General features: G+C 35.0%; 1 protein-coding gene across 4 annotated transcripts in view; it reads left to right on the top strand.

Annotated features, from left to right (window-relative positions):
- The window catches only part of CALCR (calcitonin receptor), a 159,089-nt gene that overhangs the window by 82,856 nt on the left and 52,035 nt on the right, over positions 1-24,198 (top strand). For 2 of the 4 annotated variants that reach the window (XM_030823076.1, XM_030823077.1), the window contains 3 exons: positions 13,967-14,043; positions 21,380-21,533; positions 23,229-23,339. In XM_030823076.1, the coding sequence (XP_030678936.1) occupies positions 13,993-14,043; positions 21,380-21,533; positions 23,229-23,339 (316 nt within the window). In that variant the 5' untranslated portion in view covers positions 13,967-13,992. Of the gene's footprint in view, positions 1-4,996; positions 5,068-13,966; positions 14,044-21,379; positions 21,534-23,228; positions 23,340-24,198 lie in introns of those variants that run through there. The other 2 variants (XM_030823075.1, XM_030823078.1) reach the window with 2 other exon arrangements.

The raw sequence follows: 24,198 nt of genomic DNA, 5'->3' as shown, positions 1-24,198 counted from the left end.
TTCAGGAAAATGGATTCTTAAATAATTTAATAGGAAAAAAAGGGAAGTTTGTAATGATTAAATTACATTTGATGGTGCTTTTCTTTATTAGTAAATATATGCACTGAAATTGGAAATGCAGGAGCAAGCTTGTCTTTTATAAGGTTCTAGATGAAATATCTTTGTGTGAAATCCTGTAAGTGGTGAGAGGATTGGGAGATATGTGTATTAAGGGGGTGCATGAGGATAGCTCCCGTTCAAGCTTTCTCTGCAATACAGAAAGACTCTGTAAGAGCAAGTACTGCATTTGGATTCAGTAAATATTTGATGAGTGAATTTATAAACACAATAAGTGCTCTGCTTCATTCTACCCCACCTCTATTTCTGCAAACACAAACATACAAAGATACATGTATGTACAATGCATAGCAAGGTTATGGGGGAGAGGCAGAAAATGAACAACCCCAGACTGGTTTATTGCTAGTAAGTATTGGTACAACAGGGCCTGTGGCTAACAGCCAGCAATTGTTCTAATTGGTGGATGTTGCAGTGGCAACAATTGTTAAATACATTGAATAACACCCCAGATGTCCTTTTATTTAACCTCATTTTATTCAAGTCTAAGCACATTCTTTCTTAAAATAGTCTTGATATCAGAACCAAACAGAATTTTAAAGGTGACTAAGATAAATTAAACTGGGCAAGAGGATGAACTATCGTTATGGTTATTTCTACCCAAACTAGACCAAGCTTTAGAACTTCACTGCAGAATATTGAAGCCAACCAGGAAAAATCTTTAATGCAAGACATATTAGTAATTTAGAACATGAACTAGGTTGGACCCTATGATAGAGTTTTAATTAGAGCTCTTCCACTAACTTTCAAACAGATTTAAAATAAATCATTCAGTAGGTTTTCTTTTGGTCATCTATAGAGTGAGAAGTTGGGGATATTTTAATTCTAAGATCCCTTCCAGTTTCATCATTTAATAAAATCAGGTGTACTTTATTCTGAAAGAGGATTTTTTGAACAGTGTGTGTATAAGGACAAAATGATATTTTGTATAAGGACTATATCTTAATCCCACCATTTTAAATTCCTGTTGGTATTTATAGAATGGTTTCATATGTATGTGGCATCGACTTCTACATAAATATTTTAAAATTTGGCTTAAAAGAGTTTATAATTTATGCCAACCAATTTAGTTCCACTCAGTAAGTCTCCTGTGTAAGATACAATAGAAGGGTAATTCATCAGTATTTGTGAAAGTGGACTTTCAAAACCAAGCACCAACATATTTAACCAATCATGTATTTACCAGAGTTTCACTTAGCCAAACAAGCGTGGCAAAGTCCTGCAATTTCTTTTCCAATATAATAAAGAAATGCTGATAAGTCTGCAACATTTATATTTTACTGCAGCTTTTTCTGCTAATCAAGAGACCAACATACTTTTCATTCAGGAAATCAATGGAAGTCAATTATTACCCAGACTTGGCCATCCATTCCTTGAATGTTCATTGCACATTAGTATTGGTAAATGTAATTAGAAATAACAGCTAATTTAAATGAATTTATTTAGAGGATCCATAGTTGCAGTATTTTGCAGAACTTTTAATATCCTAACATACTTGCGTATTTCCAGAGAAGAGCACGTGGTATTTCACATTTCACAAACTTTGTTCCAGTGGACTACTCATTCCTCTTTTTGTCATTAATGAGTGTTCACAGAGATCATATTTTGTAAAACCAATGTGGAAATTCTGTTTTAGTTTTCTATTACAATGTCAAATAGAGTCAATATTTATCTATACATTGCTATCTTGTCTCTGTCTGCCAAATACATGTTTTGTATTTTAGTGATGGTTACATTAGAGCCTATCTTGGAGTGAAAAAGACCTTTAATTATAGTCCAGTTGTCTAATTTTATAAGTAATGAAATGCATGCCCAGAAAGAGATAGTAACATGCTTAAGAGTCATGTGGTGAGTTTGAAGTTGTTCTGGGATTACAATGTGGATCTCTTATTCCTTTGCCCACTATTTTTTTTCCATTATGCCATACTGACTTTTCTTCTAATATTTGCCATAGTTGATCTTAACAGAAGTTGAAAAGTTACAAAGAAACCTTGAATATGCTAATTACAATCAGTTTCTCAAAATAGAAGACCCTTCTGATAATTCAATTTCCAATTGTCCAAAACTGAGTTTACTTTATTCTTCATATATGACAGTCTTTATGTAGTGACTAAGAACACAGATTTTGGAATTAGCCCGCTTAGGGTTTCTTCAGTATGCTTAGTGATTCCAGTATCTTCATGCTGATCCTTTAGATTGGATTATTTTTCTCCCAATCTCTCACATATTGAAGTTCAGCTTTACCTTAAGAAAGCATTGAAACACATCTAATAAGTGCATGATGTATTTTTAATTAAATTGATTTGAATCAAACAGTTTCTATCTCCCCCTTATCATGGCTGTTATTAGAGTTCCAATACTATAAAGTATACATGAGGTTACAATGCCCTTTTCTTAAATTAGTTTTAATTAGACAAGTCATATCCAATTATCCATTAATAATAGCGATTTGAGTAATGGCACAATTCTGAACTGCACATAATTCTGAACCATTTCTTTAAGACCTCCTTGTTTATTAACGTTGCCTGAAAACTACTTAGATGTCATGTATCTGTTCATTCAATGAATACTTATTGAGCACTTACTATATGCAAGGCTTTGTGTTGAGTCTTGTATTTAACCACTCTGTTACACAGGATGTGGTACTCAAATTCGAAGTAAAGTCTACTTATTTTTGAAAACTTCCACCAAACTAGTATACATCATTGCTTCATTTTACATCTTATATCATTGTTTTGTTTCCCATTAGCAAGTATAATTAAAGTCACTTAAGGAGATGGGTCTTAGAGTAGAAATGCTGACAAAAATGTGACCAGTAACTTTTCAAAATTTGTCAAGTAGTTTATGCCATTTCCACCAGGGTTAGGCTAGCATCTTGGAGTAGAAATGTGCTTTCTAGCCATTTCCCCTTAATAGCTGGAAATATATATCCATGCTGGATTATTCCTACCAGGGATTTCTGGACTGTGGACTTTTGGTCTTTGAACTTCTAGAGAGTTATAATAAAAACATCATCTATGTGCTTAAAAATAACAGTGAAAATAACATATGAGTTGATAAACAGATATAATAGAGATCAAGAGTGATTTGAGACTGGGTTCTCCATGGAAACTGAAAAGATATGAAGGACATGGCTGTTAGATCTTCTTTTCATTTATACCCTCAAAAAACATGTATTGAACAAGTATGATATGGAAAGCCCTGGGCTGGTTGTAGTCAGGGATATTGTTAAAACAGAAATAGCTTGGTGGTTGGAGAGACCACTCTGAGGGCACAGGACTAGTAGTCAGAACACCTGATTTGTCTACTCAGTGACTTCATGACTGGAAATTAACCTAATCTCCTAATCTCCTTGAGCTTTGAGTTGCTCATCCACAAACTAAGTGTAAAAGGAGAATCTATAACATTTTGTCTTGAGAACTAAATCAAAGAACATGTATGTAATAATCTAGCATGGTACTGAAAACACAGTAACTATTAAATGCTAATTAGATGATGTATACACATAATGCAAGCTACAAAATGCTGAAGTTTATAAGAGCTCACTGTGCTCAATAAGAGCTAAGTTAGCATGATGTTGTAAAAATACATAGCTGAGTCAGGTCATTGACATGAGTAAAAGAAAAAGTCTTCTTTCTTTCAATATGACACCATTTTTATTCTGTTTCCCCTATCATCTGAATTATTTCTTTTACATTGTGTGTCATGCTGTTTACCCAGAACAGCTCTCCAATGCAGAAAGTGCCAAGTCTTTCTACCAGCTAGACTTGGAGCCTGGATTTAGATAGACATTTTAAAGTCATCAGGAGGAGTAGGAAGTCACTCTGTTTTGCTTAATGTGGCAACATAAATTGGGTTTGTGGCCATATTATGCCTTGGCAAGTTAGTTCCTGTAATAATGAAGAATGATTTTCAAATAGGCTATATAATCAAGGAGTTGTCCAAACAGAAGGTTTTGCTGTGGCAACAAACCAGCCTATCCTGTGGTTTCACAAAATTCATTTGCTTATTCACTGAGACTGCATCTACAGAAACATATTAAATAGAATTGTCTAGAAAGAAATGCCAAATTTTATATTTGAAAAAGATTCTAGGCTTTGGGTGACAACAGCTCATAGCTGTTTTGAGACAAGCCATGTTCCTTTTCACTACTCTTTGCCCACATTCCTCATCCTACCCCTTGTTCTCATAGCCAAGATATTGGTGGAAAGGTTCTTGATAAATACTGCTCCAAAAGAGTAATTGCCTGTGAGATGCCCATTATAGTACTGGGCTTTGTACCAAGGCTAGAGAATGTTGAAGACCTCAGAAATTCCACTTTTGTTTCATGAAGGGGAAAGAGAGAAAATTATAAGTGAAAGGGCAGCTTGTTCTCATGACTTGCAGGCTTAATCAACTAGAGTGGTTTAGAAATTGCCATTGAACTAAAAGAGCATTTTCCAAAGTATATTCTATAGATGGGTTATTAATTGTTATCACACCATGAAAGTGTTTCATGGTCAATCAGGTTTGGGAAATGAAGAGTTAACATCAAGGGGGTCTTTTTCGTACAGAAAAATTAGAGTCTTTAAAGTGCTAATGTCTGTAGTAAATCTCTGAGAGGAGAATGGGAAATACTTAATTTCCTAAACTTATTTGGCCATGGAAACTTTATTTTATGCTGCTTCTCATGGGATTGTTGCTCTTCTATGGAGCATGCTTTTGGAAATGCCGATCTATGAGAACAGACACATTATTTTCAGACATTGACATTTTGTACTCTTTCCACAAAATATAAAGATAATTTAACTTTACTTTTTGAGTAAATTTGTTCCCCTTACATGAAGACATTCTGTTCAGTCATTATCATTGATTTACTGATTTTGATTTTATTTATTCACAGAAGAAATGATTCCCACTGATCCACCCACTTTTGCCACCCCAGGATGCAATTTTCTGGAGAGAAGATTAGTGGCAAGTGCCCATTTGTGGATATAAACCAGTGTAGATTCGGTTGTCCCACCAGAAACTGATCCTCTTACAATGGTTTCTTCATTTGCATGTTCTAAATCAGCCACAACAATCAGATTTTTAGGCTCCACATTGATCTGGTTTAGGCTCCGCATTGACTCTGGCAGGATGGGGCTCCTGTCCGGGTTTTTGTTTGAAAAAAGTGGTTAAAAGATATGTTGGAAATCATTACCCTAAGGAGCCTGATTACTGAGACAGGTCTTGTATACTTCTCCTATTCAAGGAGGGCATGACTAAGTAGTCATTCTATAGATAAGAAGCTGGGATAAAAGTGAAGCTCTTTGTTCAAAAATAATAATAATAAAGGGAGAAGCAGAAATTAGAATTTCTTGGCTCCACGATTAGGGCACTTTAAGTAAAGAACAATGCTTCCTGTCTTACTAAATTATAGATTGACATTCCTTAGGTTCTGTCCCTAAATTATCCCTTAAACCAAGCAACCAACATTTACTGAGCATTTACTATGTTCCAGGTTCTTCTCTAGGTTCTTGGGTTGAAAGAGTGAAAAAAAAATCCTTGCTATGGAGATGGTAATTCCTCAAGAAGCAAGTAAACAAATAATCTTATGTCAAAGTTAAACTTGGTTTTGATTTTCTTTGAGTGATCTTCCTGGTGTACCAGATGATTTTCTGGTTGCAGTTCTTCTGTATCACCTATTTCCATTCCAATTTGAAAGTTCTCAAGGTGCATTTCATACCAACTAACTGCTGTTTGGTGATATTGTCCTTTCTACCTGGGTCCAGGTTTCACTCTCTAAGGCTCAGGTCAAAGCTATTCTCCTGAAGGTCACTGAACTGTGAACATAACAATATCACCCTGAATCTTGCCTGTTTTAAATCCTACACTAATCAGTCTCTAGATTCCACCCTCCAATCTATCCATCCTTTCATTCTGTCTTTTAATCATCTCTTCAACTAAGCCATCAGCCCCTGTCAGTTTATCCTGGATTTTCCACAGTTATCACTCTCATTAACTCTCTCTCCCATTCTTTTCTTCCTTCTAATAATCTCAGGAAAGGGAAATTATCTCATTCTTCAGCCTGATTCTACTCTTGTTTTCCTGCTTTTCTCTCTGAAACTGATAAAGCACCTCCTTTCTTCACAGCTCTACCTGTATATGTTTCTTTCTCCCCTCCTCAGGAGTCACCATGAAGTGCTTTTTTTTTCAAAAAGCCATATCTACAAGGCATTGTTTAACCCAGGACAACTGCAGTGCAAATTTTCTGACTAGAGGCATGCTTGGTGAGCAGAGATCTACTACAGTTTGGGCATGAGGCATTTGTTAGTTCCAAATAATGTAAGTCTTTAAAATTAAGACCTCTTCAATTAATAGGCAAAACAAAAGAAATTGTTTCTTATCTAAATCCCCTCTTTTGTTTCCGAATATTCACTCTCAGATCTGTTTTCATACTATTTTTGTTCTTATAAGCTGTTTGTGATACATGTGTAAATGTCATGTATGGGGCTTTAAGACCATGGGGGTCCCCTTTCCTACAGCAAGATGACTGTGCAGCTCATTCACCTTAAAGTGACAAGTCTCTCATTGCCTCCAATGCTCCTCATTTTAATAGCACTGTTGAGTCAAACAGCAACTTCTACGTTACAAAATATCAAATACATAACATGGATGGTACCATGTACTATCAATTAACCATCTAATCACCACATATTCACCTTCATAAAGAAGCTGGCTTCTCACCATATTAGCTCTCACATTTGGAATTAATGAGTAGGATCATGTCAAGAGGAGATTTGGCTTTTAATTCTGGCACCACCCGTGGTGTTCTGCATATCCTTCTTTCAGAGGCTAAATTACAGGACAATCATGAGCAGTCAACTTTAGGAATTTAATGTATGTCTATGACTTCTTTGTACTTTGTAAAGTGCAAGGTATAGACAAAGAAAACTGTGTCTGTTTCACAAGTATGTATACATCTCAAAAACTCTTTCACACCAGGAAATAAGTCTCACCCAATATATGGAGGTAGTAATATTCCCAATCAACAAGAAAGACACAAATGAAAAGTTTGCTTCCTCCACCTACATTCCTCTCCTGAATTTCTTATCTGCCCTTTTAGCAAGCCACAAATCTAAGAGACAATTTTAATTTTTCTCTATTTCTCTTCATGATCACACTGGTGCTTGTTACTTTAAGGGGGTCCTGTAATGTATTCCTAGCCAATGGTTCTTTGCACTTACTTAAAGTTTGTAGGGAATTGCTAAAGAAGAGTAAAATTACACTCATTTTAATAAAGAACACGAGTTGGAGGGATTACAACTTGAAGCAGGGAAACTGGTCTAGAGGCTGTTGCCAGGGAACTGAAAAGAAAGATGGTGACCTGCACTAAGGTAGTAGATAGGATGGACATGTTTGAAAAGATCCCGAAACGCAAATGGAATCAGAGAGTCCTAGAGACTAGAAGCTTGGAATGAAGAAGTGAGTGGAATCAGGAATGATCCCTACTTTCTCATTCATACAATTCATGGATAATTGTGGAAGACACTGATATGAGAAATGCAAGAAAATGGACAGAGAAAATAATAAATTTAGATTTGCCAATGTGGTGGTGTGGTGAGGATACAGTTGTAAAAAATGATAATTCCACGTTTTATTTAACTCATTAGATCACAAGCCACCATCATTATCAATAATAATAAACATGTGTATGCAATTTTGTGATGTGACAGAGATATATAGCTATCTAAAAAATAATTCATATCTGAAAAGGTTTAGCATTAGGTAAGGTTGTTAGGATGTGTATATATGTAGATGAAAATACATAGAAATACACAGAATGCCAAACGGGTAGTTTGGGTAACAAATTTCCTAAGCATTCAAAACCTACTTTTTCAGCCGTATTTCCACTTCCTAAGAGGCTTTATGCTCCAGCTAAATTAAACTATTATATTCATTATTCTTTAGTTATCCTAAGTTTTCCTAGATCCATATGTTGTTTTTATGTGCTTTCTCTGACTAGATCTTTGCTTTTCAAAACCCTATTCAGGTTTTCAAATTTTATCTCAAAATATAATTCCCTCCCTGATCCCCCAATCAAAAATTATATAACCCTCTTATAAGGCCCTACATTTTTGCAATTTCATTGAACCTTTTATTCAGTCTGCATTTGAGTTATTTTGCAACATCTTATATCATTTATACCCTTCCCCACTCAGATGCTCAGCTTCTTATACTGGAATCATATCTCATCCAGCTCATATTTACATTTCGTGTAGTGCCTCAGCACTTAATACGTGTGTGCATGTACGCTTCTAATTTACTGAGTGGACTTGAAATAAATCAGAAACAATGAATAATGATCAACATATAAAATGACATTTCAAAATTATAATTTACATTCTCTATTTCCTGTTATGCCAATAGGTAAACTGAATAGAATTTACTCATTGGGGACAAGTATAATAGGCATACATTGTAGACAGTAACTTATATCTGGAAAAATCTGTAAATACTTTTTTTTTTTTTACTATTCTTTGTTTTTTTAAATATGTGAGTGCATATTTTATTTTATTTTTTTCTTTTTAAAAAATAAAATTTTTACACCTATTGACCTGCCCTCTAAGTTTCCGCCCTTCACACCCCACTCACCAACAGGCCTTTGTGTGTGTTGTTCCCCTCTCTATGTTCATGTGTTCTCATTGTTCAACTCCCACATGAGTGAGAACATGTGGTGTTTGGTTTTCTGTTCCTGTGTTAGTTTGCTGAGGATGATGGCTTTCAGCTTTCAGCTTCATCCTTTGCAAGGATATGAGCTCATTCCTTTTTATGGCTGCATAGTATTCCATGGTGTATATGTACCACATTTTCTTTATATGGTCTATCATTGATGGGCATTTGGGTTGGTTCCATGGCATTGTTACTGTAAATAGTGCTGCAATAAACATACATGTGCATGTGTCTTTATAGTTGAATGATTTGCATTCCTTTGGGTTTATACCCAGTAATGGGATTGCTGGGTCAAATGATATTTCTGGTTCTAGATCCTTGAGGAATTGCCATACTATCTTCTACAATGATTGAGCTCATTTACATTCCCGCCAACAGTGTAAAAGCATTCCTCTTTCTCCACAGCCTCACCAGCATCTATGGTTTCTTGACTTTTTAATAATCACCATTCTGACTGGTGTGACATGGTATCTCACTGTGGTTTTGATTTACATTTCTGTAATGATCAGTGATGTTGAGCTTTATTTCATATGTTTGTTGGCTGTGTAAATGTCTTCTTTTGAGAAGTGTCCATATCTTTTGCCCACTTTTTGATGGGGTTGTTTGCTTTCTTCTTGTAAGTTTGTTTAAATTCCTTGTAAATTTTAGATATTAAACCTTTGTCAGTTAGGTAGATTGCAAAAATTTTCTCCCATTCTGTAGATTGCTGGTTCACTCTGATGATAGTTTCTTTTGCTGTGCAGAAGTTCTTTAGTTTAATTAATCCCATTTGTCAATTTTGGCTTTTGTTGCAATTGCTTTTGGCATTTTTGTCATGAAGTCTTTGCCCATGTCTATGTCCTGAATGGTATTGCCTAGGTTTTCTTCTATAGTTTTTATGGTTCGTGATTTTATTTAAGAATTTAATCCATCTTGAGTTAATTTTTGTATAAGGTGTAAGGAAGAGGTCCATTTTCAGTTTTCTGCATATGCCTAGCTAGTTTTCCCAGCACCATTTATTGAATAGGAAATTCTTTCCCCATTGCTTGTATTTGTCAGGTTTGTTGAAGATCAGATAGTTGTAGATGTGTGGTGTTATTTCTGAGGTCTCTGTTCTGTTCCATTGGTCTATATGTCTGTTTTGGTACCAGTGCCATGCTGTTTTGGTTACTGTAGCCTTGTAGTATAGTTTGAAGTCAGATAGTGTGATGCTTCCAGCTTTGTTCTTTTTGCTTAGGACTGTCTTGGCTATACAGGTTCTTTTTTGATCCCATATGAAATTTAAAGTAGTTTTTTCTAATTCTCTGAAAAATGTCAATGGTAGTTTGATGGGAATAGCAGTGAATCTATAAATTACTTTGAGCAGTATGGCCATTTTCACGATATCGATTCTTCCTATCCATAAGGATGGATTGTTCTTCCATTTGTTTGTGTAATCTCTTATTTCCTTGAGCAGTGATTTGTAATTCTCCTTGAAGAGGTCCTTCACATCCCTCTTTAGCTGTATTCCTGGGTATTTTATTCTCTTTGTAATGATTGTGAATTGGAGTTCATTCGTGATTTGGCTCTCTGCTTGTCTATTGTTGGATTAAAGGAATGCTTGCAATTTTCGCACATTGATTTTGTATCCTGCGACTTTGCTGAAGTTACTTCTCAGCTTAAGGAATTTTGGGGCTGAGATGATGGGGTATTCTAAATATAAAACCATGTTGTCCGCAAACACAGACAATTTGATTTCCTCTATTCCTATTTGAATACCCTTCATTTATTTCTCTTGCCTGATTATTGCCCTGGCCAGAACTTCCAATACCATGTTGAATAGGAGCAGTGAGAGAGGGTATTCTTGTCTATGCTGGTTTTCAAAGGGAATGCTTTCAATTTTCCCCATTCAATGTGATATTGGCTGTGGATTTGTCATAAATAGCTCTTATTTTGAGATATGTTCCATCAATACCTAGTCTATTGAAGTTTTTAACATGAAAGGATGCTGACTTTTATCAAAGGCCTTTTCTGCATCTATTGAGATAATCATGTGGTTTTTGTCTTTGGTTCTGTTTATGTGATGGATTACATTTATTGATTTGCGTGTGTTGAACCAGACTTACGTCTCAGGATGAAGCCGACTTGATCATGGTGGATACGTTTTTTGATGTCCTGCTGGATTCAGTTTGCCAGTATTTTATTAAGGATTTTTGCATCAATGCTCATCAGGGATATTGGCCTGAAGTTTTCTTCTTTTGTTGTGTCTCTGCCCGGATTTGGTATCAAGATGATGCTGGCTTCATAAAATGAGTTAGGGAGGAGTCCCTGCTTTTCAATTCTTTGGAATAGTTTCAGAAGAAATGGTACCAGCTCCTCTTTGTACCTCTGGTAGAATTCAGCTGTGGATCCATTTGGTCCTGGACATTTTTTGGTTGGTAGGCCATTAATTACTGCCTCTATTTCGGAACTTGCTATTGTTCTTTTCAGGGCTTCAACTTCTTCCTGGTTTAGTCTTGGGAGGGTAACAGGAATTTATCCATTTCTTCTAGATTTTCTAGTTTGTTTGTGTAGAGGTGTTTACAGTATTCTCTGATGTTAATTTGTATTTCTGTGAGGTCAGTGATGATACCTCCTTTTTCATATTTTATTGTGTCCATTTGATGCTTCTCTCTTTTCTTCTTTATTGGTCTAGCTAGTAGCTTATCTATTTTTTTAATTTTTTCAAAAAACCAGCTCCTGGTTTTATTGATTTTTTTGGAGGGTGTTTTGGGTTTCTATGTCCTTCAATTCTGCTCTGCTCTTAGTTATTTCTTGTTTTCTGCTAGCTTTTGGATTAGTTTTCTTTTGCCTCTCCAGCTCTTTTAATTGTGATGTTAGGGTGTCGATTTGAGATCTTTGTAGCTTTGTGATGTGTGCATTTAGTGCTATAAATTTCCCTCTTAACACTGCTTTAGCTGTGTCCCAGAGATTCTGGTACATTTTCTCTTTGTTCTCATTGGTTTCCAAGAACTTCTTAATTTCTGCCTGAATTTCATTATTTACTCAGGAGTCACTTGGGAGCAGGTTGTTCAGTTTCCATGTAATTGTGTGGTTTTGAATGTGTTTTTTAATCCTGAGTTCTAATTTGATTGCATTGTGGTCTGAGAGACTGTTTGTTATGATTTTAGTTCTTTTGCTTTTGATGAGGAGTGTTTTACTTCCAATTATGTGGTCGATGTTAGAATAAGTTCCATGTGGCACTGAGAAGAATGTATATTCTGTTGATTTGGGTTGGAGAGTTCTGTAGATGTCTATTAGGTCCACTTGATACAGAGCTGAGTTCAAGCCCTGAATATCCTTGCTAATTTTCTGTCTCATTGATCTCTCTAATATTGATAGTAGAGTGTTAAAGTCTCCCAATATTATTGTGTGGGTGTCTGAGTATCTTTGTAGGTCTCTAAGAACTTATTTTATGAATCTGGGTGCTACTGTGTAGGGTGCATATATATTTAGAGCAGTTAGCTCTTGTTGAATTGTTCCCTTTACCATTATGCAAGGCCTTCTTTGTCTTTTTTTTTTTTTTATCTTGTTGGTTTAAAGTCTGTTTTGTCAGAGACTAGGATTGCAACCCATGCTTTTTTTTGCTTTCCATTTGCTTGGTAAATTTTCCTCTATCCCTTTATTTTGAACCTATGTGTGTCTTTGCACATGAAATGGATCTCCTGAATATAGCACATCAATGGGTCTTGACTTTTTATCCAATTTGCCAGTCTGTGTCTTTTAATTGGGGCATTTAGCCCATTTACATTTAAGGTTAGCATTCTTATGTGTGAATTTGATCCATCATCATGATGCTATCTGGTTATTTTGCACAACAGTTGATGCAGTTTCTTCATAGTGCCATTGGTTTTATATTTTGGTGTGTTTTTGCAGTGGCTGGTACTGGTTTTTCCTTTCCATATTTAGTGCTTCTTTCAGGAGTTCTTGCAAGGCAGGCCAAATGGTAACAAAATCTCTCAGCATTTGCTTGCCCAGAAATGATTTTATTTCTTCTTCGCTTGTGAAGCTTAGTTTGGCCGAATATTAAATTCTGGGTTGAAAATTCTTTTCTTTAAGAATGTTGAATATTGGCCCCCAATCTCTTCTGGCTTGTAGAGTTTCTGTTGAGAGGTCTGCTGTTAGTCTGATGGGCTTTGCTTTGTGGGTTACTTTGCCTTTCTCTCTGGCTGCCTTAATATTTTTTCATTCATTTCAACCTTGGAGAATCTGATGATTATGTGTCTTGGGGTTGATCTTCTCATGAAATATCTCGGTGGTGTTCTCTGTAGTTCCTGAATTTGCATGTTAGCCAGTCTTGCTATGTTGGGGAAGTTCTCCTGGATAAAGGATAGGTAAATTCTATAGGTAATACAGTGGATATAGTGCAAGAGGAACTAACCAGTTAAGATACAATCATAACCACTCACCCCTATTTGGAATGTAGGTTTCACACAAATCCCACTGATGAAAAGAAATATATGTATATTTCAAATATTTAACCCTTTGTTAAGTTTTCTTCTGTAAAATTATCTGCAGAGCCATGAAAAACCGTTTGATATTTGTGACTAAGCAGCCTGTTTGGATGAGTATGCTCTTGAGTATGAATGGTGAGCTGTTAAATGACATACTCAATCATTGCTATGGAAGAAATTTGTTCTTACTAGCAACTTGAAGCTTAAAGAAACATTTACAGGAAAGAAAATTACTCAAAGCTTTAAATAAGGCTACTTTTAGAGTTGGCCTTAGACTACCTAGAGGGCATGACAATTAATCTTTCACAAATTATAGATTTTCTTTGTTCAGGTCCAGTGAGGTGACTTCTTGGTGGATGTCTTCATTGCAATTTTCAGCAGCCCTATTGATGACACATGTTAATTGAAGCTGACATGGGTTGCTCTTGCTCTCTTGGAATGTCTTTATTTCTGTCCTAATATGCAAAGGTAGTGCCAGAATTTCTTAATAGGAGGGCCTCAGGTATAACAATCTAGTTGACAGGAAAAGCAATGGAATCTTCACTGCATTTGCATCACAAGCATACTGTTTTTTCTTACATGTGTTTTTTAGGGTGTCTTGGGATGTTGATCCTCTTTAAGTCAAATAGAAAAAATGAAAATGAAATGCCATAGCCAATATTAGAGATATGTTAATTTTAGTCTTTGTTGCTTTTATATTTTTCTAGGACAAAGAGATCTTCAAAAACCAAAAATGAGGTTCACATTTACAAGCCGGTGCTTGGCACTGTTTCTTCTTCTAAATGTAAGTAAAACGAAATTATTCAAAGCCATGCTAATGAGGAATGCTGAATAAGGAGGAATGTTTTGAGTGTGATTTAATTAGTATTTGCAAGGGTAGGCATTGGTCTCCAGAAGCCGAAACTAAGTTCCTCAAAGCCATTATTTTGCTTAATATTTTGTTAATAAATCTCTCCTCTGAACTGTCTCTAATTTAAATTAGTGTTTATGATCTACCCAGAAATTTGAGTTTTGTTTACAAAACTTTAACATTAATTTGAGACATCTCCATATTATCTTGTAAATTAACATAGTGGTAAATAATATTCTCAGGTAAAATGTTTTCATGTTGAAAAAACTATGTTTTGAATCTTAGTTCAAAACTATGGTTTGAATGATAGTTTCTGGTCTGTTCAATCCTTTTAAAACATCTGGGCTGTTCAATCCTTTTAAAACTTCTGAACTCTTTCAGTCTGGCTATTGATTTCAAATGTATTTTTCATCAAAAACTGACTATGGAATCAAGTCTTTATATACCACTATTATTCTATAACTCTTTCTCCAATCTTTTAAATTATGTTCAGTTTATGTAATTCTATATTGTTTTATTCCTAAAAGATTTAGCAAGTAATCGGAAATATAATCATCTTAGAAAACACTATCAATGCCTATTATTTGTGTCAACATTGTTAACCTACCATCACATCAGCTTCAATAGCACGTGAAAGGGAGATGAGTAAATTTTACATAAATCAGTGTGGAGCTGCCTTGCTTCTTATCCTTTCTATCACATCAGAGTAACGTTTGCTAATAAATTACAGCTGGCAGCAAAGATCACTCAATATCTCATACTGCCATACTGACCCACACAAAGCTTGCATAGGGTTCCAGGATTTCCATTGTTTATTAATGTGTAGTTATAGGCCTACAAGTCTGTCTAAACTGTTTGTCTTTATATTATTCAAGGAAAAAATATTGCTAGTATTTCATAAATGTTAATTTAATTTGTAAGGCAATTTTTATTTTGTAATATTGTACATCAAATAAATGGTTTATGGGAATGACTATTAATGCAACCCTTTTGCACCTATTTGGATAATGAGTATGACTTATTTTATTGTCAGGTTGTCTTATCATTTTATCCTATTAAGTATTTCTTTAGATAAATTATAGTAAAGTTTTCTAAAAGTAATTAGTATTTGGAAATGCAGGTTTCTTTATATCACTGGAAATATAATAAAAACACTAAACAAGACTACTATGGAAACTAATAGAATATTTTAATTTGTCTTTAAATACCCAGGCCTTATGTGGTCTTCTATGGATATAAAAATATTGCTATATATTATTGATATTGTTATTTTTCATAGCTCAAATGAAATCCTAAGTGATCTGGTATAGGTGAATATTTTTGAATAATCATTTTTCGTAAATCAAATAATTATATTGAACATGACAGAAGAAAAACTAAAGAAAGAACTAAATACTAACAAAATTGTTTGAAGATTATCTACCTTTTTTATTACAAAGGCTTTAGAAAATTTGTAGTGTGTTCAAAAAGCAAAGTAGGTCATTTTTATTCAAAACTTTTACTAATATATTCTATAATTTAAATATTGAAAAAAATGCACATCTTTGCATGAGCCATGGACAGAAATATTTTATGGCTTGTGGGCACCTCTTGACCAGCAAGCATAACTGAACAGGGCACTTAAATGGGTTTGTGCTCTCTTTGCTGTAACAGAGAGAAATTTTCTTCTCTCTCTGTATTTGGATTATATATTTGATTTGGAGGATTTGTCCATAAAACAAAATTTGATATGTCCATTTTCTTCAAAACATTTATTATGTTCACATTGACACTTCTCAGAGAAAAAAAAATTTAATGACAATGTTCCTAATTAATCCAAAACATTACTTTTTAGACAATAGATTGTAGTGAAAATACACTAACTATTGAATTCTATCAACTCGATTTCCATATAGGTTTTAAAGTATCAGTTTGGGTCACCACCTTCAATTAGCCTCTTTCTGTTAACCATAACCACCTACTCAATTTCTCTCCCTCCTGTGAGGTATACAGTAAGCTTAGATCAGTGGTTGGTGTATAGTGAGCTCTCAGAAAAAGATGCCAGTGACAATGCTGATGACAACAATGCCAATGGCAATAATAAAGACATAAAAAATTAGGTTCTTCAGAGCAGGTGTTATTGTTACTTGTTTACTTAGCTATGTTCACCTATTTGCTTTGAATTTATGATAGATGCAGTTTTGTTGTTTATATAATGTAAGTAGAATTACACAGTACACCAGCCAGGCATCTGATCCTACCTGGGAAAACCAGGGCTAACACTTTTTATAACAGTGTGCTTTGTCCTTTCTTATTTTGAAATGTATAAGTAACTGAAAAGCAAAAATAATTATATACATTAAGGATGGTGACATGAAAATCCCATTGGTTACATCAGTTTGTGGATTCTAGGTTTACATACTTTTTAGAGCAGTTTTGCCTGTGGCAATCAATAGGAAGCTTTCCCTTCAGCACAGCAGCTTGGGTCCATACACTCAGTGGGCTTGAACTATTGCAGAGATGGACCATTTCTCAAAGTTCCATGAAGAACAACTCTGTAACTGTCTCTGTACTTCTAGAAACTGCCTGTAACCCAAAAGCAACCTGACTGTCCTACATCACAGTAGGAATTGCATAAGCATATGACCATTGCAAATCAGATTGCTTTCCTGTGGACTCCATGATTAGTGTGGATAAAATCAAGAATGTAAGCTCCATGAGAGCAGGCGGCTTGCCAGTTTGGTTCACTGCTGAATTTCCAGAACCTAGAAGAGTGCCTGACATGTGAGAGGCACTCAAAGTGTTTGTCGACTGAAAAAAACAATGATGTTTGGGCTACTGACTACTACTGTTGGTGGCAGCTTGGTGGTCGTATGTGTGGCGCCATTTACTTGAACCTTTAGGAGTGACATCACATATACGGCAGCTAAACTGCTACATGGGACAACAATTAAGAGTTTTGTTTGTTTGTATGTTGAAAAATCATGTAAGATGGTTTATATGCAAAGCTTTGAAAACTGATGTTTATTCAGAAAAACAATATGCCCTTAATATCTCATTTCTATCTGGATGTGATCATATAATCATATATTTATTTAACCCCCGGAAATAAGTAGTATAGACATAACACTTATAATAAGTAGGATATTTTAAGTCTCTTACATTGCTTGGTAGTTTCATCCAATCACTACTGGTTTTATTTTGTCTCTGTATTGATGAAAATGATACCACCTTGCCAGTAATTCTTATTTGTGTAAAATTATCAGCAAAAGTTTAACATTTAATGAACTCTATGAAATTTGTATATGTGTTATTTTTAAGCTGTAGTAATTCTATGATTGTAATGATATATATTATATATAAAATCATACATATATATTTATATGTTTATCTATCTGTCTGTCTGTCTGTCTGTCTATCTATCTATCTATCTATCTATCTACCTATACAGTCAGCCCTCTGTATCCATGGGTTGTACATCCATAGATTGAACCAATCTCAGATAGATAATATTCAGGAAAAAATTGTATTGAAAATGTACAGACTATTTTTCTTTTTATTATTTCTTAAATAATACAGTATAACAACTATTTACATCATATTTACATTGTACTAGGTATAAATAATCTAGGGATGATTTAAATAATACAGGAGGATATACATATGTTATATGCAAATACTACACCATTTTATATGAAGGACCTAAGCATCCTCAGATTTTGGTATCCACAGGAGGTCCTGCAACCAATCCCCTGAGTATACCAAGGGATGACTGTATGTATAAACACAATGCCCCAATGGGTATGTTCTTTTAGGAAGAAGGCCACTGAAACATTCATCTACTGCTGGGAAAATTCCATCTTCAGTGCTCAAATATGAACCAGACCAGGAACTGATGCAGATTATTACTGCTCATCTGACAACAGAGGTTCTAATTTTTCATTCCTTCAGTGTTGAAACAATCTCTATTGAACCAGCTTCAAACAAGTTCACTGGAGTTTGTTTCAATATTGCAAGAATGATAAGATGGAAGCTACTTTCATCAGCATGAATTATAACTACTTATATACAGATTGTCATATTTCCACTGTTACTGATGTTAAAACTGCATTAAAGCAAATAAAAATGTAATTGAAAATACAAACATAGGGTTTTCTACTTGTTATCCTCGGACATACTATTTGTCTATGGTTTCCATGAATTTCTAACTAAAGCAAGAAAATCTCTTAGCTGGTTGTCAGCCATATAAAAAGAGAATTCAGAAGATTACTTTTGGGAAGAAAGCCAGATTTAAACAAAATAGTTCCTAGTGTTTAGCATATCTAATACAAATGACAGATAAGATTTATATATGACATCATATTCCATCTTCTAATTCGAATTGAAGATGGTAAGAAAATGGTCCAGAAATTAATAATACATCAAATGATCATTCTCATATTAACTGAAGATTTTAGAATCTAAAATAAATGTATAAGCTGAACCAATAATTAATATCTCTATTGTGAAGGCATCATGATCCATTTTTGCTTTGATGGTTACCTGATATGTAATTGAATTTTTAAAACACACATTCATACAAATGTTGAGTAATAAACTAAATGTTTAGTAATAAACTAAAAAAAGAAACCTCAACATGGAATCCCTTCAAGTTACTCTTTTTTAAAAGTTTTGCAAATCATGTTCCAATTCCATTAGGAATATCTAAGAATTTTATGACTGACGATTCTTTATTGTTCATAATTTCAGGTATCAGAAATATATTTTATAGTGTTGGTCCATCTTGCCAGACTGTAAGCTCTATGTGAGCACAATCTACACTTATTTTATTCAGCACTGTATCCTCAGCATCTGGCACAATGTAGGGCTCACCAAGTTTAATCAATATTTGCTGACTGATCTGAAGACCAGTGGGGAAAGTGTCATATATCAAAAGAATTGTGTTCAGCTACATTGGTAAAGGATTTGCACAGTTATAATCATTTTTATGGGTTCATTACTTTCTCTTCTGACATAAATTCAAGAGACATTAAAATTAGAAATAAACAAAATGTTTAAAGAGTAGCGTCAACTTTATTCACAATTGGTGTCCATTTGAAGTTATCACAGTAATGTTATAATAATGATAAGTATTCACCCTCTTCTCTTTGCAAGCTATTTCCACTAGGATGGCTTGCTACCATCTCCAAATCTAACCCAAAATAGGACTGACTTACCAAGGGGAAGAAGTTCCCCCTAATAAGGTTTTCCTTTCCCAGCATCTCCCCTTTCTTGGGAACTATTTTTTTTCCCCAAATATCTAGACTAAATATCTGGGCTATTTGACTATTACTGTTTCCCATTCCCTGTATTCAAATATGCCTTCATGTTTTTATTATTGAGAGGGTGCTAAGAGTGGTACTTTCTTGTTCCAACATGGACTGATCTAGTCCAGCCAGGCCTTCAACTTCCTGGCTGCCCTCACCCCACCCCGCAACTTTAACCTGTGGACATCTGATGCCTGCTGCATGAATTTTACTAAAAATTCTCCTTTCACAACCTTCACTGATCAAAAATCTATAAAACATCTTTATCATATATATTATGTTATATACCATGTTTTAACAATATTAGCTAAAATGTTTTGAACCTTTCATGTCCCTGACACTTGGTGTTTATTTTCTTGTTCATCGTCACAACATCACAGATGATAAATATTATTCTTACTGCTCTTCTTATTTTACGTTTCCTAGGTTGAGGAAACAGATCTAGTGAGAGGTTGCTAACCTGCTCGAAGTGACAAAACAAGTTTTAATTCTTTTTTTTTTATCTGAAGATTCAGATAATGCAGTCTTGAAAGCAAAGTCCTGACCTTCTTACCCTCAAATATGCTCCCCTTCAGGCAAGATGGTTTTCTCACAGTGGCTCATGCATGTCATTTCCAACCTCCAGACTTTTGTGGGAAAGGTCCCTCCATCCCAAAAGGCTTCTCAGCCCCCCTTGTGCCTATGCAGAAACTACGCACACTCAAGGTTCAATTCAAATTCTACCTTGTATCTGTAGCCATCCTGAATGTTTTTGTTCCCTACTCTCTCCAAACTCTGAATTTTGATTGGATTGTGTGCTGGACAGCTTAACAGTTAGTGATGTGCTGTCATGTAGGACATACACAATAACACGCATGGAAAACAGTGAGGATTCACCATGCAGAGCCAGGAATGTACATGTCAACTTAGTAGGGATGAGTTTTGTTTAGAAACTAGCACATATAGAAGAGTACATAACACCACTTTTGCCATCAATACAAGTGGAGAAACTTCAATCTTAGAATTGAAGTTTCAACGGGTATGATAGAAATTAAGCAGCATTCCTAAATTCAGAAAAAGGAAAGTCAGTGCAGGCTGATATTTTTAGGTCTTCTCAAAAAAAGAAAAAAAAATCTCTATGCAGAACATGGATATTAAAAAGTCGCAGATTCTAACACCACTAAAAACATTGGTCATAGCCACAAAAGAAATTGAAATCTTTATAAACACAAGTTAGGAAGAACAGTGTGACAGAGTGATCTTTTCAAACACCCACATTACCTTTGAAAAAGAGAGGTTTGTGATGGTGATGATTAACTGAAACTGAAAAAAACTATTGTCAATCTGTACCAAAATGCAAATGTGCTGAGATAAATATCTAAGAAATACATTGATTTTTCATTAGTGAACATGAATTGCCCTGTACAGGTCATCTGCTGTTGAAACCAATTTAAGGAGATTCTGGTCAATTATGAGGAGCAGAAAATATATTTTGTTTGTTCCATGGAATAGATGGGATAAATTTCTGGCAGTGTACACGGCACCAATAAAATTTAGCTGAAAGAATCAAATAAAAAAGCATATTTATTGAACTATGTCTATTTTTTAATAACATGATTCATGATTCTTAAGAGTAAGGCAAAGTTGATTTAATATTTGTATTTTTTGGAAATTAGATTATTTGTTTTGTTTACTTCTAAACTTTAGAATCATAATACAGTTAAAACAATCCTAGCTGATAAAGAGGTATATGAGTGTATGTAGGTGTTATCCATTTTCAATAGTAAATGGAAACTAATGCAAATATAAAATGTGCAGGTAGAATTTGTAGATGAAATGTAAAAACATTTTTAGTTATATATATGAAAAAAACTGTACATTGAGACCATGAATAAGTATTGCTTAGAGAGCAAAAATAAATGTTTTCAAACTTTTTCATTGTCTCATTTATTTGTGCTCACCCATTCCTCCTGTCTATAAGTAACTGATTCTTCTTTTTAATACAGCACCCAACCCCAATTCTTCCTGCCTTTTCAAATCAAACCTATCCAACAATAGAGCCCGAGCCATTTCTTTACATCGTAGGACGAAAGAAGATGATGGATGCACAGTACAAATGCTATGACCGAATGCAGCAGTTACCCCCATACCAAGGAGAAGGTAAAGAGAAGGATATATATGAACATATGTTTGAAACACCACTAGAGACATTTTCTTTTGTGGTTAAATATGTGTTGAATAATTTTAATTTAATATGCCAGCAGTTTTCACAGCAGTTTTCACACTATGGTATGTTTGTGTATTTCATGCAGTGCATATGCCTAATTTCTTTGCTCAAGTTCATCTGACTGCAGTTTGGCTAACATTTGCCCTCATGATAAAATTACCGCAATAATTCAGTATTCACACCTGGCGAGCCGGAACAATAAAGGACCGAGTGAGGGAGGGGATGTAGAGAATGACAGGAAAGGGAATTGGAAAATAGTGGGCAGAGAATTTGCCTGAGGTGGACCCTATCAACCCCTATCTTGCTTGGATTAATTAGGTAATATCTTCCCTTTAACTGTCAATTGGTTGGCAACCCATACTATTCTTCCACACTTTCTGGCCCCACTTTCCAGGAGAATTACAAAAAGATACCTCCTAGCCAGACGCTGTTTATCTACCAGCTTCTCTAGAATGGCTGTACATGACTGCCCAGATATTTTCAGGTCTAAACATATTCTATTAGCTGTAGAGGACCCATAGAAAAACAAAAGGGGAGATGTGATGGGCAAGCTCATTGCAACATCCCTTTAAATTCTCCTACTTGTCCCCTGAGGCATTTGAAAAGATTCAATAAGATCTTTTACAATCATATATATATATATATATATACTTGAGACAGGGTCTCACTCTCTCGCCCAGGACGATCCTCCCACTTTAGCCTCCTGAGCAGTTGGGACTACAGGTGCATGCTGCCACGCCCAGCAAATTTTTGTATTTTTTTTTGTAGAGATGGGGTTTTGCCATGTTGTCCATGCTGGTCTCCAACTCCTGGGCTCAAGAGAGCCTCCCAAAGTGCTAGGATTACAGGCGTGAGACACTGCATCTGGCCTACTACCATGTACATTTTAAGACAACCCAACTTGGTAGGGGAAAAAATGATTAAATATACTCTGTTACTGCACATTCTTTGCTTTCAAATAGTTCAAGTTTTAGTTTGTAGTTCTTATTTTTACCGTTTTCCTTTAAACAAAAACATTAAGTCAACTGAAAGGCAGATACATGTTATTCTTCTGTCTGCAGTAATTTCAGTGTTTATCAAGAACTAAACAGGCATTAGATATAACTCTGACTGAAGGAGAAACAATTTCATTGAATCCAATGAGACAATAAAAACACAGAGCTGATATTTTCGGGGTTTTCTGAGAGCTCTTTCCATTTTTTAAATAACTTTTGAGAGCTTTCTTGAAAGCCTGAATCTGATTCTTTTGAATACATACCTTTATAGAGGTAAATCTTCATGGTTTTGGGTAGTTTTGGTTTTTTTTGTTTTGTTTTTTTTTTTTTTTTTTGAGAGAGAGAGGGTCTTGCAGTCTTTGGGGCATTTGCTTTTTTGATATGCTCAACTTTGTAACCTTTTACAAAGTAGAAATAGAACCCTGCTTGTCATCCAATGAGATAATTTGGTCACAGATATGCTAAGGCTATTCAAAACTTTATTTCCAAAATAAATGACTTTGGCTCGTTTGAAATGTAGGTGGTTATGACTGGTGTAGTGAGCTCAGCTACATGTAATATCATCTTGGGATCAATCTTCTCATTTAGTTAAATCCACATGGCTTCAATATTAATTTCCTTCTAAATGGCCAGGTCCGTATTGCAATCGCACCTGGGATGGATGGCTGTGCTGGGATGACACACCGGCTGGAGTATTGTCCTATCAGTTCTGCCCAGATTATTTTCCGGATTTTGATCCATCAGGTAGAGTGTTTATTTTCATTTTATGTTCTTGCTATGAAGCTTTCATGGTTTTGAGAAGAAAATCAGATACAAAATGTACCCACCTAATCATACTCCACATTTTAGCAGCTTCTGAAGCGTTTCCTTAATTGAAATCCTTCTTAGTTGTACAAATATTACAAGCTGTCCTTTTTTTTAAGTCATATTGCTGTTCAGTTATATGTGTTGGTATTAAATTCTGGTTTATAAAAATAGTTTTTCTAAAACTCTGTGAATAATTTTATTTAAATGTGAGTTTTAAACATTTTTCAATTGTCTCACCGGAAAAGGGGTAGAAATCTTAATTATGAAGGAGACCCAGATGCTGAAACTAAATGGATTAGCTATGGGCACAACATATAGGTCCCTGTTAATGGGTGAAATTTGTTCCCAAGAGTAAAGTGAGCCTGAGCCTACAGGGGTTAAGTGGCTTGAGAATCCCAATTAAAGAAGAAAAACGAGTCTACCCCTGAAACAATGTTTGAAAAATGTTTTTTGTGCTTTCTTCAAGAGTAAAAGATCTAATTTGTCCCTGAAAACAAAATTTCACCTCAGTAAGGCAGAGATAATGGAAGTGGAATTGCAGAGGACCTCTTTTAAAACCAGTGCAGGCCAGCCACTTCTGGGAATTCCCATTGTGATGGAAAAGTTTGGATGTGAAGAAAGAAAGGGCTTTGTGTTGTGCCCTAAATCAGCTACATTCCTGGAATCTCTAACTAAATGCTATTTGATGATAATCTTTCAGGCCCTTATTGACTCTTCCCAATGAATGATGCTCCATTAATCTTGATTTGACAACTACATTAGAAGTAACTTGATTGGCACGAAGTGCTGTTGTGCA

This window comes from Nomascus leucogenys, chromosome 11, assembly GCF_006542625.1.
Source record: "Nomascus leucogenys isolate Asia chromosome 11, Asia_NLE_v1, whole genome shotgun sequence".
In the NCBI taxonomy this organism is placed as follows: domain Eukaryota; kingdom Metazoa; phylum Chordata; class Mammalia; order Primates; family Hylobatidae; genus Nomascus; species Nomascus leucogenys.
Note: the sequence above shows the minus strand (reverse complement) of the source record. Positions and strands in the feature narration are given on the sequence as shown.